This window comes from Aphis gossypii, chromosome 3 (genome assembly GCF_020184175.1).
Source record: "Aphis gossypii isolate Hap1 chromosome 3, ASM2018417v2, whole genome shotgun sequence".
NCBI classification, from domain to species: Eukaryota; Metazoa; Arthropoda; class Insecta; order Hemiptera; family Aphididae; genus Aphis; species Aphis gossypii.
Window position 1 is genome coordinate 51,520,266 of NC_065532.1, and position 19,767 is coordinate 51,540,032.

Sequence of the window (19,767 nt, forward strand, 5' to 3'; positions counted from 1 at the left end):
CATACCTATTTTCCCACACGAAACCTCCTACAAGTATTATATGTTAATGTATTATTACGTTTCTAATTACATATTAATATTATTGAATGATAAAAAGTATATTTTGGAAAAAAACAAGTAGTCAAACGATAAGCAGTCATATAATATATAACGTAGTATCGTCCTCAGTAACTACGATCTAAGAACTTATGACGTACCTATGCTAGACAAGTTTTGTTATCTGGAAATTTGTTACCAGACAAAAAATGAATATGGCAAAGAGGAACACATAAATGGTTATCATGAGGTGTATCGTTTTGCAGGTGCTGGGACCTAGATGAGTATCGGACCACTTGGACCAATATGGTCCACCGGCCGTTAAAACTTTAAGGTCGTATTATTATTATTATTATTGAATCGTTTTACTATTAACTTTTCGCCGTTTGTAAGTCGTAAAAACATGTGAATTTGTACACAAATTTCAGTATTTGACCATCAAGCGCGACTGCAGTGCAAATTCATATAATATAAATCGTTAATATTGTCAATGTATGAATATTGTTTTGTGTTTTCTAAGCAGGAGCCGATAAAACAATATAAATTCGTCTGCAAAATATAATATATGCACGTTTTTTTACTCGAAAAACATTTTTGGTGTAGCAAAAGGGCTAGCGCTCTAAATCATTTATATAATACCAATCCCTCCATTAATTGGAAGGTTAAAAAAATATGTATTTTTCCGAGAAACATACAAATTTGATGAACGATTATGAAACACGGTTTCAGTTTTTGTTTTGTATTTTTCTCCTATATTCATCAATAAGTATCAACTAAAACACAGTTACGGTTAATGTTACTTGAAGTTTTAATCAAATATTGATATTTACAATTTATTTGCAAATATTTTGTCTTTGGAGATAGAGAACACATAAAATATTTAAAAAACTATCTATAGGTACTTTTTCATACTACATGGATAATCTTATCGTTTTAAATGTAAATAAAATCACAGAGCTCCACGAGCTGACAAAAATATTATATATTTACGATTTTAAATTATTTATAAATAGTGACTACTGTCAAAAAAAAAAAAAAAAAGTATACAATTTAATATTGTTTTATGCTTTCTCCGAAGTTTTATTTATATAAACGCCAACTCAAATATATTTAATCGACAAAAAAAAAAACTATCGACTATTGACTTTAAGTAGTTTTTAAATTTCAATTGGTTAAAATATACTACAAGTTTTCGTACGCAAACGAAAAATAAATTATCCACTGACTCTCTGGACCGAACGAGATATAGTGACGACCAATTCGAAAGCGAATAAATCTCAGATAACTTTACATTGCTTTTCATTCGTTTAGATGTTTAGAAATACAATAATAACATCGCGTAATTATTTTGAATACATTTCATAATACTATTAATTGTTATTGATATTTTTTTTACCATCCGATGATTGATAATAATATTATATAATAATAATAATATACCTATTATATTATGGAATATATTAGCGCGGTATGATGCGTACCTAAATACGGGTGTGATTATGTTTTATCGATTCGGCCCACTCGCGTCTGTTATACGTAAGTACCCTAGAAAACTAAAATTACTCAGGTGTACGTGAGCGTCGGCCGACAATTCACGTGCTGATATAAAGTGTAACAAACTTTTTTGACGAATAGGTAGGTATACTGTATATTATTATATACGCATCTGAAAAACACCGTTTTTCAAATAAATAGGTGACGGTAATAATAATAAAAATAAAATAAATTCTTTTCAAAGAAATACGCTTATACACGAAAAAAAAAGTAAACGCATACAATGGCGTTCATAATACAATGACATAGCTGATCAAGGGGGGCCAAACTCGTTTCGGCTGCAAATATATACCGATAAAAAAAAATATATTTTACTTTGGAGATTGAATTTTATGTCATTTTAAATAAGTACATAATAATTATTACAGTATTAACAACCATTATGGTAAAACTGTATAGATTTAATAAAATTAAAACATTTATAACTACCTACTTGCATTAATGTGAAATTTTGTAGAATATTTAGTACAATGTTTATTTCGATTAGCAGTGAACAAATTTTCTCTGGATTTTAATCTACTTGTCAGCGCGTAGTACACTGCAATGTCACACTTCAACTTCAACTTGACATCGTGTTAATTTGTTTTAAAGTTATATGGAAATTTATTGTATAGCACTTGTATTATTAATTCAGAAGTACTGTTTTTATCTTTATAATTTGGGAAAAAATGAAAAACATTGGAAATCGACTTTTAAATCATTCACAGTCGGCCAATTGGTCAGTGTCACCACTAAACTTCAATATAGATAATACTATTCGGCTAATTTAATTATGATCATAATAAGAATGGACGATATCTATTGAAACCATTGTTAACTTAACTTAAAGCATTTGTACATTTTTTAAAACGAAAAATATAGAACAAAATGCCAAAATGAACAAGTCCGTTTATATAGTGTATACGTATAGAAATAACTATTCTAATGTAGCACTAATGTTTTTTTTTTAAAAAAGTTTTAATACCTAACAACTTTTGTACACGAGTTTCCCAACTTCTAAAAATACTTAGTAAGTGTATACATTCAAAGAATAAATCATCTATAAAACTGTTTTTTTTTTTTGATTCTGTCAAAGAGAATCTTATTTTAAGAATTATGAAAATTGATTGCTTCATAAACAGTATGACATAACGATCGACAAGATATATTGTGAGCGTGGTTGCACTTAAAGTAGTCAAATAGTATTTTTTTACTAGTCAATATATCATTTTATGAAATGACCACCTAAAAGAAGTGCGTATAAAGTTTCCGGGAAAACACAAAAACGTATTATTATAAACCAACACATTTTTAGTATTCATAAGGTCGTGCGTGAAAATCAAATAATTTGCAGTTGTGTGTGTTAGACTTACATTTCAGATTTTTGGTATCTTGTCTTAATCATCCCATACCATTATTATATGGCTTATTGTATGTATAACAAAGTGTTTATAGTCATACATTGTTCCGTTGTTTGTTGAAAATTACATTCTATACGCATTTTTCTTACAATGTATAGTAAAATGTAGGTGTAAAATATCAAACTGGAATTTTAGTATACCTACAGTATGATAAAAACTGGAAATAATTAATAACTGAATACTTACATTCCGCTACATACTGTATGTAATTTATCACTCTATTATTGGGAACTGTACATGAATTTGAATATTTATATATATATTTAATTAAAAAACGATCAGATAAAATCAAAAAAAAATATATATATATATATATATATATTTTACAATTTCAATATTAAAAGCAAAATTAGAAATTACTTTTTAAAAAAAATATTTTTCTTGTTTGTACGCATAGATCATATCAAATTTCAGCAGTCCTTAAAATTGTAGACGACCTCCAAAAGTGCAACAACCTCAATGTTGAGAACCGCTGGTATATACTATACCTAGTGTTAACTTATTAACAATATCAAATAACAACACTAAAATGAAGAGTTTATCTTTTCACCTGTCTGTCTGTCATAAACATTGTATAATGTGTACCACACGCAGGGGTTTGAAATTTTAAACTTCAAAACATTCACAAAATATGAAATTAATATTGTCATATTTGACAATATGACAGACCCACACGTACAACCTGGCAAACCGGGCAACACGGGTAACAACAGGATCAAGCTTTTATAATATTATGTACTACGAATTTTTGTTATTTAATAAAAATGTCACTTCTACTTTATTTAAATTAACTAAATTAGCTATTAAACTAAATAGCTGAAGTAAAAAAAAATATTTAGTCTATAGAATGAGTATTGTGGGGTTAATGGTTAATTTTTATTTATTTTGCTACTGAATTGGTCAAAATAACTGAAAATTTTTCGCACTGTCATTAAATATAACTCAATGTATTCTTAACTTATGAACACGAACCTTGAAAGTAGTATTATAGAGGCAGGATTTTTATTTACGGAGTGGTAATTTTTAATGTAAGCTAAGCTCAACTATAATTGCCCATAAGTTAATAGTATACTAATGCCGTGAGCAAATAACATTTGAGATTTTTGCAGTAACCATTATATAAATTACAATTTTAATATAGTTACATTTTACGCGACAAGTTAACAGAAGACTGAAAGTGGTTTTACATTTTTCTGTAAATTCGAATAGAGCCCTTTGGCTACTCCACTATTTGAATGCATTGCACAACTTTAAGACTATCACCACTCACTAATTTTGTTGTAAGGCTAATTTGGCTAACTTACAATATTCCAAAAATTCAAACCAAGTCAAAACCATGTTGTAACTTGGAACTTTTACAATATAGAAATAATAAGGGGAAGAATACATAAAAATGTTGAACCCATAATATTATTATTGATACCAAGTCGAAATATTATTAAATTTGGTATAAATATGTATTGTTTTTTGAGACGGTAATGTACCTATTTTGCCTATTCAATGCTCCGTGCATCGACATGAAGATCGTATTTTGGAAATTTGACTTTCTTCGATTATCTAGATGCAGGTTTTTGTATATTATTGTAAATTAACTAACTTGAAAACGATGATAAACTTATGCGGTAAAAAAATTATTATTTTGAGAATTTGTATGACTTGACCTGTAAATCATAATGAACAATGGTTAGGTATTTTTTTTTTTAATTTAGATTAAATTTATCTGATTTGATATTATTATTTAAATTTGTGTAACAAATTATATTATTGATGTTAAATGCAGCACAAGTGACCTACTTTCAACTGATAAATTTTATTTTGAACAAATAAAATCTATTTATAATAATATGGTACTGATAGAGGTATCTCATTTGTGGTAAATAGGATAAATTTATCGTGTAGTATTATGGTCTTAATATTGATCAGGTTTCGTATAATATAATATATGATTCCCATAAAAATTCAAATTATGTTCGCATATGGATCCCATTCAAAAACATGCCCTCGGGACCCGTTTTCAGTATGTCTTAGATTATCGTGACCTGAAGTATATAGTTATATTAATTATTTTTTAAAGGAATTGAATAAATTGGCTGAAGAATATGTAGTATTTGAAATTCTGATCATAAAAAAAGTGTTAACAAATTATTCGGTTAATGTTTTTCAAGTTTAGTTATTATAATATTATTAATCATTTATTTACTATTATATAATGTAAAATAAAAGCATCTGCTGTACCCGATGCATATAAATGAGCATCTTACATATTCAAGAATTTATATAAAAAAATATGATGATCTTTAAACAAATATTTAAATTAGTAAAATTGTAAACCATTATTGCACATCAATTTTTATAGTAAATTACTATAGATACATTAATCAATTAATTTTTTTAATGTCATACGATAAATATTATTATATTTATATTATTTGGTCATTTTACTGTATTAACAACATTGGTTAAAATTTTTTGACCACTTTATTAATTTATTATCACAATTACTGCAATGAATTAGAATAAGTGTTCCCAAGTGTGTTATAATATAACCGCTCAATTTATACATAATATACGTTTTCTATTTATTTATTGTATTACCCATTTTGAAATATTATCATCATAATTTAACAACCATGTATACCTCTGTTTAAATATTTATTAAACGTGAAAAATTTAATGGAAACATAAATTTAAATTATTTAACAATATGTTTAATTTAAAATAGTATTTCTTATATGTGTATATTTTTATCGAATATTATAAAAAATAACGTCATTATATTATTATTATTATTATTTTATTAACAAATGTTTTTAAAAAAAAAAAAATTATAACCCAGAAGGAACGCATTATTTCGAATTAATTGAATACGTTACATAATTTTATCAATAAATTACTATTGTTTTAAATTGTATAATTAAAAGGATTTTAATTATTTTTTAATTTGACATATATTTAAAAATCAATGAAAGAAATTAAATAAGTATGGGTGTATAAAGTATTTAATTATTAAATATTAAATATATTGAAAAGCCAGTAATTTTTAATTTTGATTTATTGATTAAAAACCCAAATAAAATATTTTGTAGCCATATATACGAATAATAACACTAATTGTATGAGTTTAATATCATATCCGTTACTAAAATATTTTATTAATGAAACCCATAAATATCATAAGCTGTTACATACCGATATAGTTTTTTGTGTGCAATTAAGTTATTGTACACAATATATATACAAATACAATATTTATGTAAGCATAATATAAAGCATAATAATATATTACGATAAAGAACTGATTATTTTATATTTTTTATTTCTACTATGATAATATTAGACTTAGTAGACTATTATAATAGCTGATACATAATATTTTTATTGAAAAACATATTAAACATAGTATTATAATTGTATCTGAGTTATGTCTACATGGTTATATTTATTTATAACTTATTATTATAAATGTACTCTATAACTGATTAAATTATTAATGAAATTAAAATGTACTCAACACTCAATTTTATTACATAAATTACTTAGTTGATGTATAATATAATGAACATAAAAAAAAAATAATATTGTAAAGTGCAAACAGCGAAACATAAATATTACTGATACAAATTATATCATACTACAGTTATTAAGCCATATAGAACTATGCGATATTATTATCGAATGCACTATGCCACACGTTGTATAACAATAGAAGTTTAATAAATCTTTTAAATTTAAAAAGCTGTCGGATGAAAATGTTTTTTGTTTTTGGCATGCATGGGTTCCGTTTAAATGTTAAGTACTATTGAATTTGTGAGCAGAGTGATCGTATTGTATGTAACACAACTTTTTATTTAGGATACACAGTTTTTTACTTTAATCCGGAAATGTTCATGTATATTGTCTGTAGAAAATATTGTAAATTTGTCCAGGACTATATAAAATAGATTTTATATTATATTATACTAAAACTGGATTGGTTATATTTTTTTTTTTTTAATTTAAGTAATACTATAAATATTAGTTATTTTAAATTAAGTTTTAATAACTTGGTGAATGTATTGTTTAAATTTTTAAATTTTTAATTTTTAAATAATAAAGTATTTAAATGTTAAGTAATATTTAAGGTTAACTTATAATTTTTATTAATAATAATCAATTAAAAAGTAAAAGTTCATTATAAACAAAAAAAAAAAAACACCAATAGAAGCATTAACTTAATAGAAATTATTAGTTCATACTATTGCTATGAATATTACTAAATCAATATAAAATTTTTACACAATATCTTTGTTAAATTTTACCGGTTAAAAAAATGAGTAAGGTTTATCATTAAAATTATAATAAATAATAATTTTTATTATTTTAAGCATAATACGTTCTACCTATTCTCTAAAATAATTTTTAGTTCTTAGTAAAAAAAAACTGAAAGCTAAGTAAAGCACCATTGAATAAATTCAAAAAAGGTAAAGGAATGTTGGGTTACAGTGAAATATTAGTTTCCAGTTTTGCACGATGCGTTTTACGTCTGCAACATCTAAATGACACCAACAAATATTGTTTTTCATGAACGAGGCAACTTCCAGATTCTATTGACGAAAATTGTCTTTTGTTTCATGGATAACTTTTCGAAAAGATAAATAATATATTTTATTGGTGAACCTGATATTCGGTCTCAAACCATTCAAAGCAATAGATTTTTTTTTTAAAATAGACAGTGTGTCAGTGTAACTTTAAATTCGGTCACTTGCGACACATTGTAAGTTTTACAATATTTGTTAGAAGTCAAATATTACACAGATAGCTGTTATATAAAGTACCTGTTATACACAGTACCATTGTTAATATTTTATAAATCGTTGTTACAATATTATATAACGTACTAAAATACATTTACCCAAAAGATAATTTATATAAATATTATTAACAAGTGTTTGGTTTTTTTTTTACTCAATAAACATCATTTAAACAATATGTGTATTTATTAAAAAAATTATTTTTATACAAGAATTGAAAAAATAAACTAAGGTATATTCTTAAAAGTCTATGTTGCCATGAAAGAATTTGTAAATAGTATTTTTCTAAACTCTTAAAAACAAATAAACTTTCTGGCTTTAAAAAAAATAAACTCAAAAGTATTTTTTTTTTTTTTATTAATAATGTAAACAACATAATTATAACTTTTGCTTTAAAAATCTAAAAGTAACCATCCCTAATACCTATTATTACACTAATCGATTTGAACATTCTGTTGTATACATAGGTAGATACTACGATTTTTAGTGCTGAAATTGAAAAAAAAATAAAAATAATAATAAATTCAACCACAAAGAATTTTGCTTATTTTTTCGTTGTTCAAATATTATATTTTTGAACACCCGCGTATATAATGTATATATTTATTTACAATTCTGCAGGTATGGAGAAAATATTATTTATTTTGTGTTATTTGCGGACGGATGAAACAATTAAAAATTACTCAGCAAATACATTCATTAAAAAAACGTATCCAATGCATTCTATATTTCTGATTAATTTAAAATATAATATATAATATTGACAAACGTAGATTTTTAAACAATTGCACGTTTTAAAAGTAAAACTCTATTAAATTAAAAAAAATTATTCATATACCTATCTTTCATAATATTCATAGCATACTATCAATGACAATATTAATATTAATTAATACATCACTAGTAGCATACAAATGAAGATTACGCATTTCTTATAAAATTGACTCGAAAATATAATTGTCACTCTTTCACCAGTCAATACGATCGTATATTAAAATTTAAAAATGATAAAGATATTACACTATCATATTCATCAATGAGCAGTACTGAAGTATAAAATTATAATAATTTAGTAGTACGTCTTGTTTGTTTATCGGCGAAACCGATCTTCAGTGAAATTAAGTTTGGGTGGACTACTTCGGCTGATATTCTGATAGTTTCTAAACACGTTATAAACCTAAACCCAAACATTCGGTCGAAAATACGTAATACAATTATATTTGACACGAAGCTCGTGATATTTTAAATATTAAATCATTCCATTTTAATATCATCGATAGCTAGCGCCTGATAATTAATGTATCAGTCTACCGAGTTTTAGGACGAGTTCTAACGTTTGATTGCAAATTGCAACTACAGCTACCTACTGTACGGTTCAATTAATCGATTCAATTGTAGTTTCTACTAATATTTAAACTAATTTATCATTGATATAAAAAAAATAAAATTACGATCAAACATTCAAAACCATCTCATATTTTGAGCGGTCCACCGAGATTTTGTCGGTAGCTCGCTGGCCTAAACCGTGGCTGCAGACAATAGCGCACCATCTATAATAAGTAGTTTTCAACCATATTGAATCGCGTTTTATTACACTTTTAGATTGTTTAACAAGTGATCTATTCGAAAATATAAAATTTAATCGATATAAAAGTAATATTAGTTTATCAATATTTTATAATTTGTAAGGAATCCCAAATTCAATAATATGACTATATATTGTATATCTATCTTAATTCATAATTATTACTATAGACCAATTATTAAATTTATTTTCTACTTCACCGAGTAAATATTTTATCTGAAGTTCAATGACCTATCTGAATAATTACTCATATATTGATAGGTATCTAACCTATTTGGATAATCAAAATCACGGAAAAAAATGTTAATAATAAATGTAAAAATGTAATAATTCATTTAAGGTAAAAAAAAAAAAAATGGTGATTCTGGGAAAATAAAAAGGTTTGTATTTTTCCTTTAAGTCAAATCCAAAATACGGTCCTAAGCCCTAATACGAGGTATACACTACTTAAAGAAATCGAAAACTCGAACAAACGCATTACATCGGCGGTGTACAGAGGGGAGGGTAAAAGTGCATGTACGACGAATTACCCTTAATAATTTATATTATATTATTATTGTTATTATTATTATTATTATTATAGTCACACGTGTCCGTCGTCCAAAACTACGGAATAAGGTATAGTGTGGTAAAACGGGGTTGCAGCGGTGGTGGGCCCACACGCTCCGTACGCCGACAACAACTGTTTGGCTGGGTGGTGCAGGGGACCGGCGCAACGCCGACGACGGGTGTCGTGCCGCCGCCGCCGCCTGCCCGCCCGCGCGTTTCGAAAAACAGTGTGCTGCCGAATGGTTCATGTACGGTCGTACGTCCGCTGGTCTCGGTTCGATCCGCTGTCGTGATTGCCGCATGGTCACTCGAATCAACGTCGCCGCCGCTGCCGTACAGGTAACGTATATGCACAATACCCATAATATTATATTATAACGTTGTGTAACGTATAGATTTGTAGAGCGGTATAATCATGCATCGTAATAATGTCCGACAAAAAAACGTCATCGAATAAAAAATTCCGTTCAAACGATAGTCGTGAGTATAGGTAGTAGCGAGTTCTAATGCAGTCCCGCAGCCGAATCTGTAGAGGGGCGAAATCAAATCATTATTATTACCTATTATTTTTTTTTTCGGCGAGGTAATATGAAATTGATTTCGATATAGTTGGTAACAACAACAGCGATAATTTTTTTTTTTTTTACACGTAAAAATACAATTTTCTCAATACTTTCTCTATGGCAGAGAGCGATAACAGGTATATTATAATATATAGTATACGTCATTATCGATGACATTATATTATATAAGTATAAATTAAACAGTTTAGTGAAATTGTATAACGTTTAAGTATATTATAGAGACGATCTATTAAAAGCTCTAGTTTATTTTATAGATAACATTTTCTAATAAAAATCCTCGTTCACGTAATACTATGTTTATTTTTAAAATAAATTTTATCGTACAATATATTCGCCGATAGAATATATTTCACGCATCGTATAATAGTGGGTATATATTATGTATATATGTGTGAGTGTGCATATTTTAACGTCAAAAATGGAGTTGAGGGCATAACATTGTTCAGTGACGTACTCACGATTAAATTTTAACAGGAAGGCTTTAAATCTAGAAATACAGTGAATCTTAATTGAAAAAAAAAGTCATTTAAAAAAAAAACAAGCCTCGAATCGGGTATAGACAATCTTCCTTTAGTACGCTACTTACCCCGATTTTCTTATAAGCCTCACGATTTTATCACGATCATCTCAAACTGAATATCATTTTCACTAAAATCGTTGTTGGTCGTGGTACGGTTTCTCAGATATTTCGTGGATTCATATTCTTATGAATGGTAAATTATTTAGAGTTGTTATACATGCATTATAGGTTATATCGGCACGTGGATTCTCGAATTATTCCTACTCATGTACCCCATTTCGAGAACACAAACTGTAAACTTAACCCTCACCAGTCACCGCCGATCTAATACCTATTTACACCTTTCAAAACTGCTCCGTCCACAGTGACTACATAAATCGTGTTTCTCCTACCTTCTTGGATGCTTCCTAGCTCGATGATTCGACGATGATTTTTCTCACTTGGAAAACATGAATAATTTTCTGTTAGAAATATTTGGTCACAGCTTTATTTTTATTTTACCCCGCGTTGATTGTATTTCACCGAAAGTTTTATATGATAATTAATAGACCAATATAACGATATATTATAATTATATGCGCATCCTATAATAATTAATAAGCGAGGGCTTAAACTAATAATGCTTGATAAATTTCAATTATTTTATTATTACAAAAATAATGGAAATATTTTTTATACATTTTAATAAAAACTATACTTTACAGTAATCATCGAAAAACCGCAAAATGCCTGTCCCATTAATGTTGTACACTTTTGTTTTATTGTTTTTTTTTTTGTTACGCCTATATGCGCTTTTCCCATAATATATGTACGATAATGGCACACATACGATGGTTGTGCAAAATTATCTAGTTTTATTATTCTTATATTTACAATCTCGGTCCATATCATATAATACTAAGTAATCTATATCTCCTCCACGTATAACTATTACAGATTATCCCTAATATGTTTTTATTCGCCGATTCGTAGTATAGGACTGTGTAAACATATCTATAGATTGCAATGTTATGATTTGATCAATTTTACATTTACCCACAAACTATATCGATAGTTTTTAATCAGGCACCTGTGGCTTCTCTACAAGCACTATAAACGATGATTTTCATTAAAAAGTAAAATGTAAAAGAAAAATATTCCGTGCATTTTAAATGTGTAAAACATTGCATAATATTGTAAGTATATATGCGTAAATAGCCAAAACGTGATATTGCCAATATTGGCATAAGAAACACCTGTGCACGTCGAACAATGAATTTATAACTAATCACAATATTATAACTACCGTTATCTAAAAACGTCCATCAATTTTTCATATTTTTAATTATAAAATATTTGTCAAGTAAAAGATATTGTTTGTTGATGTTAAAATTAAGATTTATGTATAAAAAAAATAATCGTTTGATCTTTATACATCAAACAATTTAAATAATAAATTTAGGTAAGTCGATTGTTTGTGATTTTTATCATTTACTATTAAATCTCTAAATCATTTAACTGAATAATAAAACTCAAGTCAAAGTTATTGGAGAAAGTGAATATAAAGCATTCTACGATTATTTAGAAGTTTGAATAGTTGTTTAATAAATAAACTTCTTAAAACATAACAAATTAATTATAATTTTATAATGATGTTGGATTTTTAATCATTTAAAAGTATACGTTCTAAAACTGTACAAAATTCAATGTTATTCAATTTAATTTAAAAAAAAATAAATAAATAATATGTATTTTGATATTTATATTTAAATATTTTTTAAAGTTAATCAATTATAAATTTAAAAAAATAATATGGGGTAATTTATTATTTAAAACATTTCAAAAACATTTTTTTCTGTTTGGCTTGTATTATTTCACTGTAGAAAAACAAGTTTTATTTTTAAAACCATAGTTTAAAAACTGTTTAGTTTTTAAATAAATGATAAGCTTTTTTCACATATAAAAATGTTAACTAATGTATTATTATTTTCGGGAAATGGTGTTTTACACTTAAATGAAGTAAATAATCCCAGTGAAAAAATATCTGAACCTAATGAAAAGTAATCTGTATTATAGTTACAAATAGTGAATATAACAAGGCATATTAGATCATATTATGTAATTGTTTAAATAAGTAAGTGAATCGCATAACGTAAAATTTAAATACATTTTTACGTGCTTGAGATAACGCTAAAAGTAGACCATGGTCTATATTTCTATAAGGTTAGAAAAATAGTTTATACTAAAATAATATAACTTATGTAGTTAAATATCTTAATAGGTAGTTATTTTCTTAATCAAGAACTCCGTGTCACATAATACGAGATTTAGAAAATATATCCATTATTCAGTTAGATGTTGTTAATTTTAGAAAAATCAAATTAAATCTATCAATTTTAATTTTTTTAAATTGTTTCAACACAGTTCACTTTGAAACAAAATAATAACACCGAAACTGCAGATTATTGAGACTATGGTTTTACCACGTTATTTGTTTAAATTTAATTTAGCAATACCAATGAGTCGAAGAGAGAGTAAGTGGTACAATAGGGTTGTTGCTAAGTGTGCAAAATATGAGTTGTCGTATAAATGGCTTGTATGTATATGGTGGTTTTCGTTAAATCTCTAACAGCTAGTCTACGCTATTTATTTTAATATGCTATTCATAAGTCTTTGTTGAATGCGTTTCGTTACAAATACCAAACGAATGTAGTTTTATTATTAAAATTTCCCGGAATAATATATTATATCACACGATCATGTTAAATAAATATTTTAATAGTTCTTGGTGTTGTTCGCGGAGAATCAATTGACATTCCCAATAATACGCGACATAAAGTCAAGTGTATACTAATGCATTTACAATGATCTAAATCAGAGAATATGTTATTTTCTATTATATCGACTTTCGTAGACATTCATAATGGAAAGAAGTAAGTATAATAGTTTGAATTGTAATATGCGTTTTTACTACTTAAAAAGTATTTCAATATTCATAAGTAAAACCGTTGAAAAGACCCAAATGCATATTTTATTTATACATAATATACCTGTAACTATTGATGTATAAAAACTATAATAATATAAACTAGTAGTTTATACAATTTTAAAATTTGTCCGTCTTTGAACATAGAATTATTGCACACCAAGCAACAATACGGTTCAGCCGATAATAGATATTTAGATCTATATTTTTTTGCTTTTATTATAATATAAAAGTAACAATTATAATTTAATATATTATAGTATGTTATGTATTATATATAATAATTTCATAAAGTTAGATACTTAAATCATTAATATCAAACACGATAAGATGAACACTTTCCAATCAGTTATGATAAAAACGATGTATAAGTTTATATGAATCTAGCCCCGTTTAATGCTGAAATAGCCAAAAAAATATTAGGAAATTACAACTACTTACACAAAATAAAAATTATATTGGATTACTTTTATACCGTGCTATATCTTATCTAATTTTATTTTTTAAGTGTTACCATTGTCATAGCACAGAATTTGATGAATATTTATAAATTAACTTTTCATTTAATGTTTTTTAACAAAAATAATAAGCAAATAAACGTGACATAAAACTATTATTTCACTTAATTTTTTATTAATTATTTAAATGCTTATAAAATTTAATTTTCTCTAACATAATTATTATATTATAATAAAATTTTAAATATTTTTTTAAATTATCATCATAACTTTTTAATTATTTACGGCCTCGCAATAGGTGATACATGTTTCTTCATAAAATTTTTATTTTATTTTTGCGTGTTATGCAATGTCTGGGTACGAACAAGTTAATAAAAAAATTGGATTACTTTTATACCGTGCTATATCTTATCTAATTTTATTTTTTAAGTGTTACCATTGTCATAGCACAGAATTTGATGAATATTTATAAATTAACTTTTCATTTAATGTTTTTTAACAAAAATAATAAGCAAATAAACGTGACATAAAACTATTATTTCACTTAATTTTTTATTAATTATTTAAATGCTTATAAAATTTAATTTTCTCTAACATAATTATTATATTATAATAAAATTTTAAATATTTTTTTAAATTATCATCATAACTTTTTAATTATTTACGGCTTAGTAAAATTAAAGATAATATTATTTGAGTAAATAAGATGGTAATTTTATACATTTCAGAGCTCAAAATTAATTATTTACTTCGGAAAAATTGTTATGACTAATTTATAATCTGTCAAATATAGAGTTTTCAGGAAGCTTTATTTTTTTTGACAAGTTAGAGACTCAAAATATTATAAACTTGTTATTCATCTTTTGTTTAAAACTATTTAAAATTTAAATAGAGAAGTTCTGTTTTCATAGATACAAGTAAATCATTTTAATATAATAGGTAACTAATAAATAATAAATAATGTCTTTAACACAAAATTATTACTTATGAAATAACCGGAGACAGTTTTATTTATAATCTTAATATACCTAATATAATTAATGAATAATTTATTAAATTAATTAATAGTGAATTTATGTTTCTACTTGTTTTAAAAACAAATTGTCTTAATTATTTATAGTAATTATTTTATTTGTTGTAATAGCCAATATCATATTAAGAGGACGCTACACCAGAAAGTGTTATCTCACTCTTACAACCATAAAACATTGTAAATTTACGTTTAGCAGAACCAATTTTAAGTTGTTAGTTTAATTACCAGAGTAAACGACCAATCATAAAATTTAGAAATAGGAATATTAACAAATCTTTTATTAATATTTTAATTTCAAAGTGCGATATAAAGTTCAGTACATACAATACAACAGTTTTAAAACCATCATAATTCACTTTAAAACATAAATAAAATATAAAGCTTATACATTTTTTGGAGTTTGTATTGTGATAGTCTCCATGTAGATTTATCTAACTTAACAAAAAAAACGATAATCCGTTAGATAGTCTCAAAATAAAAATAATTATGGAATTTAAGTATTTTAAATATTAACTAACGTGCATATAACTTTTTGTTACATGCAATAATCGATATCAAAGTGATCACAAAACGTTTTTTCTCCAGAAACTTTTGTCGGTAGTTTTAAAAAGTTTGATCCAAAATCTTAGTGAATTTAAAGTTTATCACAATTTTTATAAATAACTTTTTAAATAAATTTATAAAAAACACATTTATAAGACCGATCCGTCAAATAATTCTCACCTAAAAAAAGTACTTTAAAAAGAAAAACGCTGGATTTGTTAAAATTCTATTATAACTTTTTGATTTAAAATTGTGAGAATGGTCAATTTATACATTAAAAAATATTTAAATAATATAATCTAGCTAGTTCTACTGCGTACAGTTTGTTTTAATAAAACATTCGACATTTATTTTATTGTTATTTTGCCACACGAGGTAAAGGTAGAAGTAAGACGAATCACTGTTTATGTAGAATTTGTAGTAATTGTAGTAATTTTCCGTTCACCGAGTATTACAATTTAATTTGGAATAATTATCGTTAGCCCATTTCCACCAGCACGCGCGCATGTGTTACGTCCGCCCACCACCACCCGCGTTTCATTGGCCCGGAACGATATATTCACCAGACACATAAATCATGCAAATTACACCGCCAAGCTCTGGCGCTGCGCAGTTCAAATAGCGATTAACCAAAACGACACACATATAATATCATTTACGAAATTATATTATAATAATAAATGTCCAATATACATCTTGTTATATAATATTACAATAATAACGGAAAGAAGAATATTGTTTTTGTTGAATTAAAATACTTTTAGTACCTACACCAAACAAATCGTTACTTAATAATTTAATATTACAGAAGTATTTGATAAATAGTCGAGAATAATTTGGGCATTGGATATTTTTCGAAAAATTTAATTTAATTTTCTGTTTAAATTTTTTATCGTAAAATATGAATTTTCGTAAATATTTTTGTTTTATTTTATGCTTGCCACTTTATTTGTTATTCCTGGGCAATCATTATTATCTAAGAAACTGCAATTATCATTATTGATATATGTCTCAAAAACAATAAATAATAGTAATAAAAATGCATAAACTTACGTATTATTCTACTTGCGCCATCTTGTGTGTTTTTAAATATTTGAGAGTGTGCCTTATAAAACATAACCATGTGCTGAAAATATATCTTACATTAATAATATATTAATTAGTTTAAGTCAAAGCTTTGTATTTACATAAATTATCTCTTAAATTCCCATTATTATATGTAATTTTTTTAATTAACTAATTAAAAACAGTATGCGTGTTATACAAACATAATCTGTTATAATATGCCTATAATGAAAACTAGATTTAAGATTGAGTGTATCCCTATACGCTGGTGTCTCTGTTAGTAAAAGGAAGAGAGTGAGAGATAATGGAATTAAAATCATAGAGATTTGTATAATAGCTATGGGTAAAATTTCATGTTAAATTTGAACTATGATAACCTGCCTATTAGTACCTTTAATGGCTAATGCACTAAAATGCACATGCATCATGTAGGCACAATACTCGTATGACAGTTGAGTATGATCTAATTGATATAACATAGAAGCTAGTGTCAAGTAACTTAATGTAAATTCAGTTGAATGTTGCAATGTTAATTAATAATATTGACGTATCACATTAACTGCTTCCGGTATTACTCAAATGGTAGTAAGTTATTATGATGAAATAAAATTATATTTATTAAATATATTATGGTACACTTGAAAAAAAATCCAATTTAATTTAGTTAAATATATGTGATTCAGAAGTAAACTTTGAAATAATTTAATGAAATATAATAGTATAATATAATTATAATATAGATAAAAGTTATTTGAAAAATATATTAAATACGTTAATCAAGTAAATTTATTTAATAAATATTATGTATGCGTTAGTGAACTAATAATATTTTATCCGTTGCTGTGAATATTATGAAATATTAAAATATGCATACTTAATTTAATAAATAATCATACAACTCCTAAAAAGTAAATATTTATTTTTGTAATTTTATCAATGTGTATTTAGATCTTATGAGTTTTGTATTTTAAAGAGTATTGTAAAGAAAATACAATATATTTTGATTTTAAGTTTCATCACTTCAAACTTAAGATAAGTTTAAAATATAAATACATTTATCCATAACTATTTAGAAGTTTAAATTAAAATAGATCTATTTTTTTTAAACATAATAATAATTATTTTCACTAAAAACTTTTTAAAAATTTTAAAAAACTCACATCAGGTTCTTAATAATTAATTTAAAATATTGCATTGAGCTATTTATTATTATTCGAATTCATAAAATGTTCGATAATAACGATACGTTATTTTTTAGATAATTAACACACTGCGTTTAAATTTTTATGTTTACTAATATTTATAATTCAATATTTTATACAGTAAAATATATAATCATTATTTTTATTTAAAAATTAAAAAAAATTAAATGGTTTTGGACTCTAATATTGCAATAAGCACGTATAAAATATATTCGGTGAAAAAATCAAGTATTTTATTTGCTTTTGAATGTACCTAACAAATAATATGTGAGTACGATATGTAAAATAATATAGAGTCAGGACGATTCGAGTAAAATTACATTGATACTAGTAACTACAATTATTTATTAACTTCCATACATTATTGAAGTAGGTACACAACATTATTTATTCATAGTGAATTACTGATAATAACAATGAAAAAAGATATGACAGAAAGTTTCACGATTGAAACACTTGATGGCTTTAAATAATTCAAATGTTCAAGTACCTATTTTTAATTTGTTAACACAATGTAATAGTAAAAGTTATGAGTTGTGAAGTCGTGAAACTGTATAATATAACTGCGATTACTAAAATACATGCCTATAACTTTACTATTATCGCGTGTTTACTCATATTATGTATATAATATTATGGTTCTATAATAGTACACCTTGATGATTAGGTACATTCTATTATTATATATTATTATTATTACGCCATATTATGTCCTACAGCATACACATTACAGATGGTTTGCAGCCATCAACAGTTTTATGTAAATATCTAAGCAGGCTGTACGCTGTCATTGGCATGGAATATTAAATTCATATTTTCACGTCTACTCAAAATCAAAAATGCCGTTGGCCTAAAACCGTTTTCAAACGATTCAACGTCAGTGAAACACAAAACACCGACACACGTTAGCACCGTCTACAGATCGACCATCTCTTTGTCGAGTCACCTGTCGCTGCAATCGTTAGAACCGTTTTCCGAATGTCCCAGCCTCTGAAGTTACGTTTCCTGTGAACCCAAGCGCAATCTTCTTCATCCGGAGTATGACCGTTCAACAGCATGCCATTTTTCACCGTTGCAGGTGATTCTCGTTAGTCAGACATTTCGTTTTGCGTGTGATCAGAAAACGGTCAAACACGAGTTACGAACGATAACATTATATTGGATTTACGAATAATCGAAAAAAAAAAATTCGAAAATATCGTGTATTCGGATCTACTAAGAATCGCGAGTTTTGTTGTTGTTGTGAAGTATTAAATTATAGCCTAACGGTATTCGACCATAAAATAGATTAAATGAAAATGAATGGAAACTGATAAAGAAATACGCGGTTCTTACGACCGTCCAAAAATACGGTCGGCCATAATTTCAAAAAGGCTTATCAGTCCAAAAATCGTTAAAAAAAACAACACGTAAAAATAACTACAAACTATAAAAATACATTTTTCGTCTTCGAATGAAGTTAACTAACTTATATTACCAGGGA

General features: G+C 25.9%; 1 protein-coding gene across 2 annotated transcripts in view; it reads left to right on the forward strand.

The window, feature by feature from the left end:
- Positions 1–10,124: 10,124 nt before the first annotated feature.
- LOC114119225 (head-specific guanylate cyclase) overlaps positions 10,125–19,767 on the forward strand; it is a 243,658-nt gene continuing 234,015 nt past the window's right edge. The window contains exon 1 of one of the 2 annotated variants that reach the window (XM_027980726.2): positions 10,125–10,253. Coding sequence is in view for 1 of the 2 variants with exons in the window: in XM_050202563.1 (XP_050058520.1) it covers positions 10,343–10,394 (52 nt within the window). In the remaining variant the exon portion in view is untranslated. Of the gene's footprint in view, positions 10,254–10,304; positions 10,395–19,767 lie in introns of those variants that run through there. The other variant, XM_050202563.1, reaches the window with a different exon arrangement.